Source organism: Etheostoma cragini, chromosome 8 (genome assembly GCF_013103735.1).
Source record: "Etheostoma cragini isolate CJK2018 chromosome 8, CSU_Ecrag_1.0, whole genome shotgun sequence".
Classification (NCBI taxonomy): Eukaryota; Metazoa; Chordata; class Actinopteri; order Perciformes; family Percidae; genus Etheostoma; species Etheostoma cragini.
The window spans coordinates 2,296,639-2,310,338 of record NC_048414.1 but is presented as its reverse complement, the minus strand read 5'-3'; the positions used below and the strand labels follow the sequence as shown (position 1 = coordinate 2,310,338).

General features: G+C 43.4%; 3 protein-coding genes across 3 annotated transcripts in view; 1 reads left to right on the top strand and 2 right to left on the bottom strand.

Annotated features, from left to right (window-relative positions):
• The window catches only part of ftsj1 (FtsJ RNA 2'-O-methyltransferase 1), an 8,907-nt gene extending 7,877 nt beyond the window's left edge, over positions 1-1,030 (bottom strand). Inside the window, exons 1-2 of the mRNA XM_034879019.1 lie at positions 873-1,030; positions 17-209 (exon numbers count right to left, since the gene is read on the bottom strand). Of these exons, the coding sequence (XP_034734910.1) occupies positions 17-194 (178 nt within the window). The 5' untranslated portion in view covers positions 195-209; positions 873-1,030. The remainder of the gene's footprint in view (positions 1-16; positions 210-872) is intronic.
• Positions 1,031-3,445: 2,415 nt separating this feature from the next.
• Positions 3,446-8,478, bottom strand: LOC117949751 (serine/threonine-protein kinase pim-3-like). Its single transcript, XM_034880286.1, has 6 exons — positions 8,063-8,478; positions 6,984-7,093; positions 6,378-6,428; positions 5,434-5,797; positions 4,371-4,547; positions 3,446-3,929 (listed from the first exon to the last, which is right to left on the bottom strand). Exons 1-6 carry the CDS (start codon positions 8,133-8,135, stop codon positions 3,751-3,753), a joined length of 954 nt encoding a protein of 317 aa, XP_034736177.1. The 5' UTR covers positions 8,136-8,478; the 3' UTR covers positions 3,446-3,750.
• A 2,027-nt stretch (positions 8,479-10,505) lies between these two features.
• Positions 10,506-12,099, top strand: LOC117949733 (kelch repeat and BTB domain-containing protein 13). The gene has a single exon (XM_034880261.1). The coding sequence runs from the start codon at positions 10,643-10,645 to the stop codon at positions 12,068-12,070; it is 1,428 nt and encodes a 475-aa protein (XP_034736152.1). The 5' UTR covers positions 10,506-10,642; the 3' UTR covers positions 12,071-12,099.
• The last annotated feature ends 1,601 nt before the right edge of the window (positions 12,100-13,700 follow it).

The following is a 13,700-nucleotide window of genomic DNA, read 5'->3' as shown; positions in this document are numbered from 1 at the left end:
GTCCTGCTGGTCTCACCTGTGTAGTTTCTACCCTCTCCAGGAGGGTGTAATGTAGGCGTCCTGCTGGTCTCACCTGTGAACAGGTTGAACTCGTGGTCGAGCTGCAGCAGCTTGAAGGCGCTCCTCGCTCTCCAGCCCTCCTCTTTGGCCAGACGGTAGTAAATGTCCCGCTTGTCTTTGGAGGAGCGACCCATCCTGACCTCTGACCCCTTGGTTTGGAAAACACACACACACACACACACACACACACACACACACAGAGAGAATCAGTAACACACAAGCCGCATTTATACTGATTATGTTTGAGTGGAATCACTGCAATAATGTGAAGACACGTGATAAACAACAAACCATTTTTTGCCATTATTGTATTGTAAATTATAATTTCTTGTTTATTGATCAATCCGAAAAGTAGTTCCAACGTTACCAAACACCTTTAAAGCGTCACCTGTGTCCACTATCAATATCAGTCCGCCTGGTCCAACCGAAGCACGTTAAACAGTGCTGCGTGAACCGACTAAGAAAGTCAACATTTTACTAAAAAGGTTTGGCGTTTGTTTTATTCAAATAAGCCGAATTATAGAGCACTAATTGATTCATCTAAAAATGTATTTGTTCATATATTAATAAACAATGTTATCGTGCTGAAGACGCGTTAACGGGATCTAAGTAACTTTTTAACGGGGTTTTGGTTTAGCGTGCACAAGAAACTGCATATTTCATGGCTGTTTGAGCACATCGTCTAAAATTAGCGCCGTATACGTCTCTGGGTTAAATATATACACACTTTAACTAAACTAAATAATGTAAAACAATAGTACATTTCTCATTTTAACATACTTTAATAAGCATTAAGAAACAGTTTTACTCACTGTTCACTTGCAGATCCGGTGTTGAGGATGGAAGGACCCCTGCAGGTGGCTGACCCCGAAGCGCCTGTTCAAAATGACTTTGGCATGTCAACAACCACCTTAGCTAGTGGTTGGTCAGCGGCCACGCGGTGTCGCAACAGACACGTGGAAGTGCTCTCCTGAAGGAATACATCACAGAAAATATCACTGAGTAAGTAATGGGTCCGAGTAAAAGGGACAATTCTCCCGATTCGATTTGATTCAGAGGCCAACGATTCGATTCTAAACCGATTATCGACGCATCTCGCAAACATTTTTTTAATGTACATTTCCATGCGTGATTTTAAAAATATACGTATGAATCTGAGTTTGTTGCTGAGTTTGCTAATTGCTTCCTAGACAAAACTTAAGATTTTAACATATATCTCACACAAGTTTTAATGAAACGTTTTGTCTACTGAGGGGTTTTATTGTGTAGTCATTCCACACTTAAGTCTAAAATATGCTGAGTCACCTTATCTGGCCATGTCAGGGGCTGAGTCATGTTTAAAGGTGGAGAATTGGCTTATTAGATCATGTGTAAAATAGCATTATTTTTTCCTTTTTGCCATTTTTGTGTTGTTTTTTCTGCACTCTTACCTAAACTATAAGCAGTTGTCCAACATCCCGTCCTCTATCAGTCACTGTTTTCTCATTTATATTTGTCTAGAGACAATATTTAACCCCTTGTGTTGTCCTTGGGTCCAATTTGACCCATTTAAGAAAAAAACTATTACATCAGAAATATGGGTTTCTTACAACCATATTACCAAAAACAACATGGACGCATGCACTTTGTATGGAAGCCGTACAACACGCTACGCAGGCACAATTGATGAAAATTTGAGTCAAGAATTATTAATTTTCAAATTTTGACCCAGAAGGACAACAAATTCCTGGTGGACGGGAGGACAACAAGGGTTAAATAAAAAAATCAATACATTTAAAAAAAGAAATAGATAAACCAGTGCAACCTCATGTGTTGTTCTAAAGAATAAACAAACCAACGAGTAAATACACATTAATATTGGATTGGATTTTTTTTTTTATGTCACCGAGGGGAAATTTGGTTCCTTTTTAGATGAAAATACTGCAGATAGAAATAAATATAAATGTATATAAATTCAAATTTCAAATGGGATTTCAGGCCCAAAAAAGCCCATTTTTTTCAGTTCCAATTCTACAAAACTGACACTGACGAAGGCATGTGTGGTTTTTAAAGTGACGTATTTAGGATTTGAAATGGAGCTGAAACCATGCAGGAAACTCCCTGGGCACCTTTAATGGTCACAAACCAAATTTGTGTTTTTAGGCGGTTTCACATAAAATCAATAGAAATGAGGTTAGGAGAAGACAATAGTGAAGGTCTAAGATTATTTTGAATGTTATGTGGTTTGAGTGTCAGAGTCACACAGGAGATCAGGTTATATACAAACAGGTTTTATTTGGAAAGTGTCCATGAAAATAAAAAACCTTTTTCTTGTCAGTATTGTACACAACACTGAAAACCAACCAGTCTCTTAACCTGCGTTGAGAAAACTCATAACTTAGAAACAGACTTTTTTCTTGTTTTCACGATGAAAAAAAAATACATGAATTACAAAAATAAAAATCTTTTTTTTTTTTCCTTCTTAAAGTTAGACTGAAACTTAATCACATGACGAGGAATGTTTACCGTTGTCTAAATAAATAAAACACTTAGGAAATGTAGAAAATATAAGAACAAAAATACATTATATACAGTATATTCAAAATACAAAACTGAATATTTGCATTGACTGTGCATTTTACAGAGAGAGAGAAGATGGAGGACGTAGTGTTTTCAGACATATTGATGAGATGTGTCCCTCCCAGATGTGAGTCCAGTGCAGATTTGAGTCACGCATGCTCAGATTTAACCGGTTTACAGCATAAGGTGTCATCCTGAAATTTATGAAATCCATGAAATAATAAAGTTCTCTCATTACAAACAAAAAGACGATGGGAATCATTTCAGAAACGTTGTAGCTATCTATGATCGTTTGGATGCTAACGTTATCTCAAAACACCATTCCACTGACAGCCTTTGTTATGTGTGATGCTAACTTGTAGCTAAGCTAGCAGTGAACCAGCATTGTTAAGTAGCTCCATTACAGAAGTCTCTCGTTAGCATCTTGTAGGCTACTTGTTGCAAAGCGCCGCATGCGCGACTCACATCCGCACTCGACTCACATCAGGGAGCGATGAGATGAGCTATGGTCGTGGCATCAATGCTGAAACTCTGGTATCGTATGACCAATAAGAAGGCCTGTTGAAACAAAGAGAACAATCAACACAACGACCAACTGTCTTGATGAACCAGATCGATACTTTTGTGATTAAAAAAAACCCCAAAAACCTATTTTGCTTAGTTTTAGCCTGTATTTTTATCACAGATAAGTACTCCTCTATTTGTGTTTAGGCAAAAGTAAACACTGAGGGGTGTGTGTGTGTGTGTGTATCTTCCCCGTTATGTAAGGGACTATTTCTCCGGCCGGGTCTTTTCGTTGTAAAAGAAGCCGGGCTGTTTTTTCTGTGATGATTTAACACGTTTATCTTTGTTTATAAATGTTATTATCTGAACTCTAGGAACGTCTGAACAACCCTCCCGACCCACTTCTGAACTTAAGTTGGTTGCCGTGGCAACGCTCTGCCCACAGCAACCTTCGAACTCAAGGCACTCTGAAACACAAACACCAGGCCGGCGTTTAGGCTCTTTAAGAGCGGATGTACCGTCTGTGGACGGGTTGGGGGGGGGGCCGTGGAGTCGACCCAATCCTGAACTGTGATGACTCGCCCCCGCCACCGGAAAACACTTCGAAAACAGCCTTGCGTTGACCAATCAGAGGGCCTGCTCGCTGGAGGGGGGGGCGGCCGCTGTGACGGCGTGGAGCGTGATGGCGGCGCCGTGCGCCTGCTGCCCGTCGCTGCCCGTCACCCACGGGTGGAGAAGGATCTGCTCCAGGGTCGGCCGGTCAGACGGCTGCTGGCTCAGACACCAGCCAATCAGCTGCCGGCACTCTGCGACCAAAATAATAAAAAAAGGGATAACTTTATTGATATAGTACTTTTCAAAACAAAGTGACAAAGTGCTTAAGACAATAACAACATGGCAGACCAACAACCATAAAAGCAATTTAAAACAAATTACAAGTTTTAGGTGATTGAAAAAGGAGCAACACTAGAGAATAAGTAGAATAGAACAATATTAACTATATAAAATATGGGTTTAGATGATGCCTTTATGTATCAAATGGATAAAATGGAGTAAAAGCGCCGTTATAAAGATGCATTTTTAAAAGAATAAAGGAGCTCGCCGGTATCTTCTCCTCTGGGAGAGCTCCAGAGATAAAGAGCGTTAATCTCTTATTGAGGATCTACTTCGCAGGAGGAGCTCCCTCCCTGGACATCGATGTGTAACCCCCCCCCCCCCCCCCCCCCCCCCCCCCCCCTCGGACTGACCTGAGGAGATCTGGCGTCTGAAGTAGAGCCGTCCTCTCAGGATCTCCTCGTCCTGTTCGAAGGGGATGTCCCCGCACACCATGTCGTACAGCAGCACGCCGAGGGACCAGACGGTGGCCGGGCGGCCGTGGTACCGGTGGAACCGGATCCACTCCGGAGGACTGTACACCCGCGTACCTTCAGGGGAGAAGGGAGGTGGGAGGTGGCGTCAGGTACTTATTATATTGGATGACGTGAGACAATGGTTCTGATTGGCCTGCTGCAGTTGTCATGACAACAGCGTTGACCGTTTCAGAGGGAGTGTGTGGCGGGAGGTGAGAGATCATGCTGCTCGGTAGAGAGGGGAAGGTAGTTCCACCCGTTTGTACTGCTGTATTTGCCAAGACCCTAGCTGATGTAATGCCCAACCTCTAAAGGGAGTCTAACCATAACCCCTAAAAATAAAGCCGCTTTAGAGAAGTAAAGAAGAAAATATCCCTAATTTTCAAAACTGTGATTATTTTCTAAACTTCTAAAAAGGGCCTTATTTCATAAAGAACACATACCTCACGATACCGTCACAAAACTTATGTCACAATACGATATAATTGCAATATCCTGCGATTTTATTATTTCAAATTTTGTCTCCAAAAGGAAACTGTCAACATCAGTTTAATCTAAAAGGAAACATTTATCTGTTGATTCATCTCACTTCATTGCCGCAGAATGGGATTGTCAAGCAGACAAACACATATTTAATATATACTAATAAATTGGCTTCCGTGAAACTACAGTATTGCCACAGAAAATATCGCGTAACAATGCTGTATTGATACCCCCCCAGCCCTACCCTTTACATCTTCTTTTTATTATTTAAATATTGTCCCGTCTAAAATGCCCCTTACTTTATAAAAGTGTTTACATAAAACATCCTCACTTCACAAGAGAAATCCATGTGTTCCAAAATGTCTCCACTTACATCCTCACCTCTTCGTAACAAGCATCTTTACTCTGTAAAACTCTAACTGGTCATTAACGACGAAGTACCAGACGCCGCTCTGGGATGTCAGATGAGCCGACTCACCATCGAACTCTGTGTAGGCGGTGTCTTTGAGGAGCGCCCCTGAGCCGAAGTCGATGAGTTTGATCTGTCCGGTCCGCAGGTCCACCAGCAGGTTCTCGTCCTTGATGTCCCGGTGGACGACGCCGCAGGCGTAGCAGTGACGCACCGCCTCCAGCACCTGGCGGAGGAAGCCGCGCGCCGCCGCCTCCTCCAGCGGGCCGCGCTCCGTGATGTAGTCGAACAGGTCCTGCCCCAGCTCGGGGCGCTCCATCACCATCAGCCAGCCGTCCGCCAGCTCCCACCAGTCCAACAGGCGCACCACGCCGCCAAACGCCCCGCCCACCTTCTTCAACAGCACGATCTCCAGAGGAACCACCGCGCCGCACTGAGGTGGAAATACATCTTGATTCCATAACTTAGAAACATTACACTGAATAATCTAAAAATTACATAACATGTAAAAGTACTTTTTATGCACATAATGTATTACATATTGTGTATGTAAGTAAATAAGAGGGTCTAGTCCTTATTGTCTCGGTGGACGACGCAACAGAGAACTCTCCCCGCTTTGGTCCCCCTGCAGGTTGGAAGTGGAATAGTCCATTACGTTACATTATGCCAGTTTGCCAGATCGGGTAGCTGAGTTTGAATTAAATGGACAATGTAATGTAAGGGACAAACCCGCTTCTAACCTGTAGGGAGACTTAAGCAGGAAAAGTTACATAGTGTTGCTTTATGTAAAAATATCTTATTCCATTCAAAGATCTTAAAACATGCTCAGATATAATTTGTAATTCTTTAGGTCTCTTTGTGTCTGTGAGTAGTGTGTTTCGTCAATATAGCTTTTGTTAAAAAAGGGAGCATTGACCTTCATTTCATAATTCAAGGATTAACTAGCAGCTGAAGTGGTAAAATATCTGACAGGAAGTTTTTATAAAACAGTTAATCTGCAGGTATAATCTCACCAGAGAGCCCCACTCAGTCACTCTGTCCCTGCACACATGCTTCACCGCTACCTGCATGTAAACAAAAACAACACCATTAACACACAGCCTCCACACGGATATATATATTAAATACTGTTTGATAAATATTAACAAACATGTACCAACTTCACAGCAAAATACCAAGATTTTCTTTTAATAAAAGAGCAAAGGAAAGCTTCAAATACCACATTTCTTTGTCAAAACAAAAGACCACATGTCAGGCATGACTAGGCTGTGTCAAGCTGAACAGCTTACAAGATAAAACATGAAGTAAAGGGAATAGACACTGCCTCCAAAATAAAAGCACAAGGGTTTGGCACAGCAGCTGTAATAATCCGACATTAGGTTTCAGAAACATATGAAATTCTGAACACCTTTTATGTTAAGGAAGCTAACACGATCTAAAAACTGAACAGATTAATTAAATCGAGGATTAAGTATGTCAAGAACGTTCACCGAAGAAGACTATCGCGGCTTTTATTTTGAAGGCAGGAGTCGGAAACGCAGCTGCTTGCAGTGTACAGCTTGACGCCGCGTGCCGAGACCATGTGCTTGGACCATAACAAAGCGGCACCCCGCTCTTACCGGCAGCCCGTCGGCGAGGCGGACCGCCGCGTGGACCGTGCCAAATCCTCCGCTACCGAGCACCGAACCGAGCCGGTACAGCTTCTCAAACGGCTGCTTCTCCGCTTTGGCTGAAAAAAACAAAACATAACAGAAAATAAAATCAGGGCTGTGTAATTTGGACATTGTGGTGTTGCGCCAAAATCTGTAACCCCCGCCCCCCGCAACACAAAACAAACGTCTCTACGCCGGTGTGTTGTGTCTCGTGCGCGTTGTCTACGCAGCTTAATAGCTAGCTAAACACTAAGCTCTCACTATGGCTACGTTTATAATTTGTTTATTATAAATACTTCCATTATTCGCAAAGAAAATGAACAATACGCATTACTGAATGAATACACATGACAGGATAACCAAACGCCCTCAGACGATCCCTGTTGTTCTCGTGCCAGGCGTTTAAAAATGGTGGACCGTTAACAGCATCTAATTCAACGATTTTAGCTAGCTTTGAATGATATAAAAATAAACACATGCTGTTTAAAACACAGCGGGCATAGCTATTAGTTGTTATAACGACATAACTAGAGGGATAACTACACATTTTGGCACAACACCTTGCTTTCAAAATGGTCCCAGACTGTTTAATTTAAAGGTCATCCATCGGCACAGATCCACTTATCGATTAGTGGATGAAAATATGTGAATATTATTAATTTTTTAAGTAGCGTTATACTGTAAAAATGTAAAACTTAAGCTGGTCTTAACCTCTGCAATTGGAAGATACGATGCGTTTGAATCCAACGGCTACATTTTTGAAATGCTTGGTAATACTAACGTCTAGAAAATGGCCGTTAGTTAATGTTCTCTTAATACAGCCGTTATCTTCCGCCAGTTGGGACAGTTACACAAGTTACGTCGTATTATGTCAGATTCGGTGCCTTGATAAGACACTTATTTTTTTGGTAAATCCACTTAAGGTTAACGTTACGGTGATGCGTACCGGAGATGACCGGTTAAAGTTAGCTTAAGAGAGAGTGTGTCACGGAATCTACCGGGTCACGGAACACGGTGTGACGTTAACACCGGCACGTTGTCGTTACCTTGCTGCAGCTTCGCCGGCAGATCCATGCTGGACGAGATGTGAGACAAGGAGCCCAGTTTGGAGAGCAGCATGCTGCTCGTGACTTGTCCCGATAAAAATTAAAACACAGCTGGGAAATAGCCACGTAAAGAGCCAAGATAACAGCGGAGTCCTCGCTTCTTCTCACGGCCAAAACGACACGGTTACGCGGGGGAAATCCATCGGTAGTCCGGTCCAAAAAAAATAAATAATTCAGACGTTGCCTGCTGCATCCAGAGAAGCGCGCCACTCTGCCTCGAGCCCAGCCGTTGCCAATATTTACAAAGATCAGATAGATCCCTCCGCCGGCCTCCAGCTAAACCTTAGGTAACACCACAAATCCACACGCTTTATATCCAAACTTACACACGAATAAAAAGCGGTGTAACCCGTGGTATCAGTTCACGGTGAATTGAGATTGTTGAGATGAAAAAGAGAACCCAAAACGAGTTTGAAAAGGCGAACTAGTTTAACGTAGTAGTACAAGCGCAAGGATCGAGGTTGGGTCACTCCGGCAGTGCTGCGGATCATCGGGGAGAAAAGAAGATGCTTAAAAATAATCACAATCTCATTTAAAAATAATAATAAATCAAGGAAACTCGTTTTTTTTTAAATAACGATAGTAACGACTATACAATAAGGTTGTAAAATGTTTTATTATAATAGTGAATATTATATAAATTGACAAAATCTCATTGTTTACTTTCAGTTGAACCCACTAACCCTTAGCCTGACTCGTCTCCAAGTGGTTTCCTACATTTCCCAGAATGCCTTTCCAAAACACCCACAGAACTGGTAAATGAGAGATGCATTACAAATAGCATACATCAACAAATGCCTATCTAGTTTTTAGTGTTTTTATAAAAACCTGAATAATATTTTTTTTTGACTTTTGGGACGTTACTTATTCTGCTGTTTCAATTTTGATAATTTTTAATTCCATACACATGATATTTTTAATTCCATTATATGTTATATTTACAGCATAAATACAGTACAAACGTGCACACTGATTAATGTTGAACCTGCAACAACTACTTCTTTGGTCACTTTGGGGCAGCAGAAACAAATTGTGAAGACAACATAAACACATACATTTTTAAGTTTGCAGCCTATAAGATATAAGAGTTGTTGAGCTCTGTAAATTATAGTGTGTGTCTAGACCTACTATACCGTACCCATATAAAGTGGCATCATCTAAAAAGTATTGAAAAGTAAAGTAAAATACAGAGAGGTAGCCATAGTACGAAAAATATTGCAACATGAATTATCATGACTATTTACATTTCTTTATGTGCATACAGCATCTTAAGACAATGACAGATTTAAGATTCCACTTTATTCACTTAGACAATCAGTGATCACGTTGAATTATTGCCTAAATACTGAGTCCCATTCACTGTCATATTCCCGAAATGTAAAAGTTTGGTAACCGTTCAAATATTTTATTTCCCAACACGAACGCTAAATGTCTTTTAAAAGACTCCACACTGATAGGAATAAAATCCTGCTTTAAATATAAGGAGATTAAAAATAGTGGAATCTGCCATTTGTATTTTTTTATTTTTTTATTTGCAGATAAAATACTGAGACTTCAATGTCTTTTGGTCTTCATTTGTTACAATATGTATATTTTTATGTTGGAATCATCTAAATAATAAATAATTACAATGGTAATAATCAATTAATTATAATCATTTATTTTATAAAGCACCTTTTATGGTTATCTTCTACCAAAAAACTGTTTCTTAACAGAGATCTTTTTCAGGTTTTGATGCTTAATGTGTTTTTTTGTTGTTGTTTTTTTGCATGTGGATTAAAAAGCTAAATCTCTGCATATCAAACCAAAACAGTTGTAACGCCATTGACCCTTGTGTTGTTTTCCCGTCAACCGTGCAACTTTTTGTTTTTCTGGGTCAAAATTGAAACCTTTTCATTGTCTTTTTCAATCTGATGTTTTTTTTAATTTTTTTCTGAGCCTTTTGATGTTTTTTTTTTTTTTTTTTTGCCCCACTGTTTTTGAAGCTTTTTTTTGAACATTTTAGTCACTTTTTTCAATGTTTTTTCATAACAAATGCTATTTTTTGAATGCTATAAAATTGAACAAAACATCCCAATTTAAAGAAAGCAGTGGGCTGATCAATGTGTGGAACAATCCGCGTTATGTCTCTGAAACTTTGGTTGAAAGACACTTTTCTGGTATAGATTTTTTTCCTTTTTCAAAATGGGTCAACTTTGACCCGAGGACAACACAAAGGACTAAGTGAGAAAACCCATTTTATTGTGATGGTTGAACTAGTCCTTTAACTAGTTTGCAGCAGCAGATATCACAACCAACCCTGCGTTCACATGTGCTCCACAACATGAATGTGACTCAGGTCATTTGTTTGCTTCTATTTTCATCTGCGTCTATTTTTAACAGCTGAGTGGAGAGTGGAACAGAGTGGAGCGGCGTCGCACTGACTCAGTGCTCTGCAGCTCCTCTCGGGGACGTCTGGAAACGCTCCGACCTCCGGTTTCACTTCCCACGGAGGACTTTTGCCGCTGTCCTAGACCTGTAATGTCAGCGCGCAGTCGTTACTCAGAGGACGGCAGCAGCTGCGACAGTGCAGACGAGAGAGATCTGGTCGCTCTCGCCTCGGCCAAATTAACCATCGTGGTCGGAGACGCCCACTTCTCCGAGGAGAAGAGGTTCCTCGTCCAGAGCTGCGACTACTTCCGAGCTCTGTATCGCTCCGGGATGAAGGAATGTCGGCAGGACGAGATCCACCTCAAGTCTCTGCGTGCTCGAGGCTTCCTCGTCGCCTTGGCGGTGTTACGAGGCGAGACGCCCGTCCTGGACGCCGACGACATCGTCGAAGCCATCGAATGTGCCGCTTTCCTGCAGGTGGCGCCGCTCACCAAGCATCTCGTCCACCTCGTTGATTCTGACAACTGTCTGCTGATGTTTCACACCGCCGCCATCTTCGGCCTCATGGATCTCTACCGCGTTGCCGCGCTGTTCATCCGGGACGCGTACGCTGACATGGAAGCGGAGGTCAAGAAATCCCTGCCGGCAGAGCTGGTCTCCTACGTGGAGTCTTTGACCCCGAGTAGTTTTGTGGCTGTGGGGGCTCACGTGACCTGCGGGGTGGATGAAACGGTCCACGCCGCCTCCAGGACGGTCTGCTACCTGGATGAAGTTGCCAACGTTTGGAAAGTGTTGACAGATCTTCCACCAGATGCCAGCACCTCCATGGCTGGAGTGACCGTGTTGGACAACAAGCTCTACGTCGTCGGAGGAGTCCATGGACGTCACAGACAGGTCGTGGACTCGGGTTTCTGCTACAGCGTCGCGACCAACACCTGGAGCCGGATCTCCAGTCCGGCGCAGCTCCGATGCAACCTCAGCCTCGTGGGTTTGGACGGTCGACTCTACGCCATCGGAGGAGAGTACGACCGGAAGTCGATGTCGTCCGTGGAAGCGTACGACGTTGAGACGGGAAGGTGGGAGTTTGCGGCCCACTTACCACGCCCGGCGGCGGGTGCGGCGTGCACCAAGGCCACGGGCCGGGTCTTCGCGTGTTTGTGGAGGCCGATGGAGACGACGGAGATCTACGAGTACGTCCCGAGGACAGACGAGTGGCGGCTGGTGACCACGCTGATCCGGCACCAGAGCTACGGCCACTGCATGGTCGGCCACGGGGACAAGCTGTACGTGGTGAGAAACGGGCCGTCGGACGACTTCCTGCGGTGCCTGATGGACCGTTACGATCTGACGTCGGGCCAGTGGTCGTCTCTGCCGGGACACTTCGCCAACAGCAAAGGTTCGCTGTTCACGGCGGTGGTGAGAGGCGACTCCGTGCTCACGCTCAACAGGACCGCGACGCTGGAGTTCGCCGTGGACGGTGAGACCTGGAAGCCCCGGCGGCAGATGAAGGGTTTCCCCAGAAGTGGGTCGGTTTGGACGTTCCTGCTCCGACTGCCGGACGCTCGCACGCTGCAGTGATGGCTGCATTTGATCCGAGATTTAATGGATTGTCAGATGATCGGTTTGACCCTTCTGTTGTCATTGTCTAAATGTCCATATCAGAAATATGGCTTTCTTCTTAACTACCTAATTTTGATTTCCCAAAAAAATATCACGGATCATTCTGTACAATGTGCTTCGCAAATACAACAAACAAATCTACTTTTGTTGAATTATCTGTTTTGTTCAATTTTTTAGCATTTGAAAAAATATTTGACACATGCCATTCTGTGATTACGCTTCCTTTAACATTAGTCTAAGAAAAGTCATGATGTCTGCTTTTTGACTCAACAATTAGGTAGAACTTCCTATAAATGGGGTTTATTGGCCATGTATTCCAAAAATAAGTGTAGATCTATACTCATGAGTTTGTGTCTTTGGTGTGAGATACATGGTAGGGGAAAAGTCATGCCATTATTTGGGGGAGGACAGTCTCCAATAATGTTCCCACCAAGCTATTTGCTGAGATCTGGATCTTTGGTGGTGTCTCCAAAACTAAGTCCGAGTTCATAGTGTTTCCTACACTGCTTCCCTTGGTGGTTGGGGTTTGGGTCTCGCTTTGGCAAGCTAGTCCACACAGCATTCTGGGATAGGAGAAAAACCTGCTCTGGTTTATTGACATTTCTTTAAACCAATCACAATCGTCTTGGCCGGACGGAGCCACGGTGCCGCTGCAAAACAACCTCGGGACTTGAAAAGTGAGCCGCCACGAGAAAAAACTCAGATTGGACAGATAGTCTAGCTAGCTGTCTGGATTTACCCTGCAGAGATCGGAGGACCAGATATAGTTTGATTTTGAATTCCAACACAAAGAAAGCGTTAGGTAAAAAAAAAAAAGACTCAGAATTTCCGACAGCAACAGAGCAATCCCAGAAGTGGAAGGTCGTGGATATCGACGAGGGTTTGGCGTCAGGGTAAAGGGAAACACTTGATATGTGGTTTTTCTCAGGTCTCTCTTGTTGTAACAGGGACCTTGATCTCACTCATAATAATTTGTGTGACTATTAAAGGTTCAGAAGTGCTTAAAAAAGATCAGAAAGAGGGGGAGGTTTTCTATTATGGTCAAAAATGGGCTTTTAAAAAAGGATTAAGACTTTTTGCCCTCCGACATCATCAGGATCTGTGTAATAAATGTAAATCTGATCCATCTCCTACAGTCGGTGTGTCTCTCTGGGCCGCTGTCCCCATGTGAACTGCAGTGTTTGTCCACACACAGAGCTTCTGTTTCCTGCAGCAGCCTCTGCTTCCTGTTGGCACCGAGCGGCGGCGATGATGATGAGGAGGAGGATGGGGGTTAACAGCCAGCAGAGCCAGGCACCACCGGCAGCGGCCGGGCGGGTCGCCAGCGGCCGCCAGCGACAATAAATCTGACCCAGATAAAAAGACAGAGAGAGAGAGAGAGAGAGAGAGATGCCGGGGTCAGGCCGGGGCGTGGTGCTCAGGCCGATGCCCTCAACAACCTCTGAGCTGGAGTCTGGGACCGAAGCGAGGAACCAGAGTGTGAATCGGTGAAGGATGAGCTTCTATCTGAGCACTTTGAATGAGAGCTGGCTGTCTTTTACTGTAAAAACTCAAATTCAATGATCTGATTTTCTCAAACCTGTCCTTC

What these genes read in the sequence shown, in the direction of transcription:
- LOC117949733 (XM_034880261.1), top strand. Translation starts at nt 10,643, where the DNA reads ATGTCAGCGCGCAGTCGTTACTCAGAGGACGGCAGCAGCTGCGACAGT.
- LOC117949751 (XM_034880286.1), bottom strand. Translation starts at nt 8,135, where the DNA reads ATGCTGCTCTCCAAACTGGGCTCCTTGTCTCACATCTCGTCCAGCATG. An exon ending in GCCTCGCCGACGGGCTGCCG is followed by an intron (nt 6,429 to 6,983) that starts GTAAGAGCGGGG and finishes GTTTACATGCAG; the next exon opens with GTAGCGGTGAAGCATGTGTG. An exon ending in TGACTGAGTGGGGCTCTCTG is followed by an intron (nt 5,798 to 6,377) that starts GTGAGATTATAC and finishes TTTCCACCTCAG; the next exon opens with TGCGGCGCGGTGGTTCCTCT.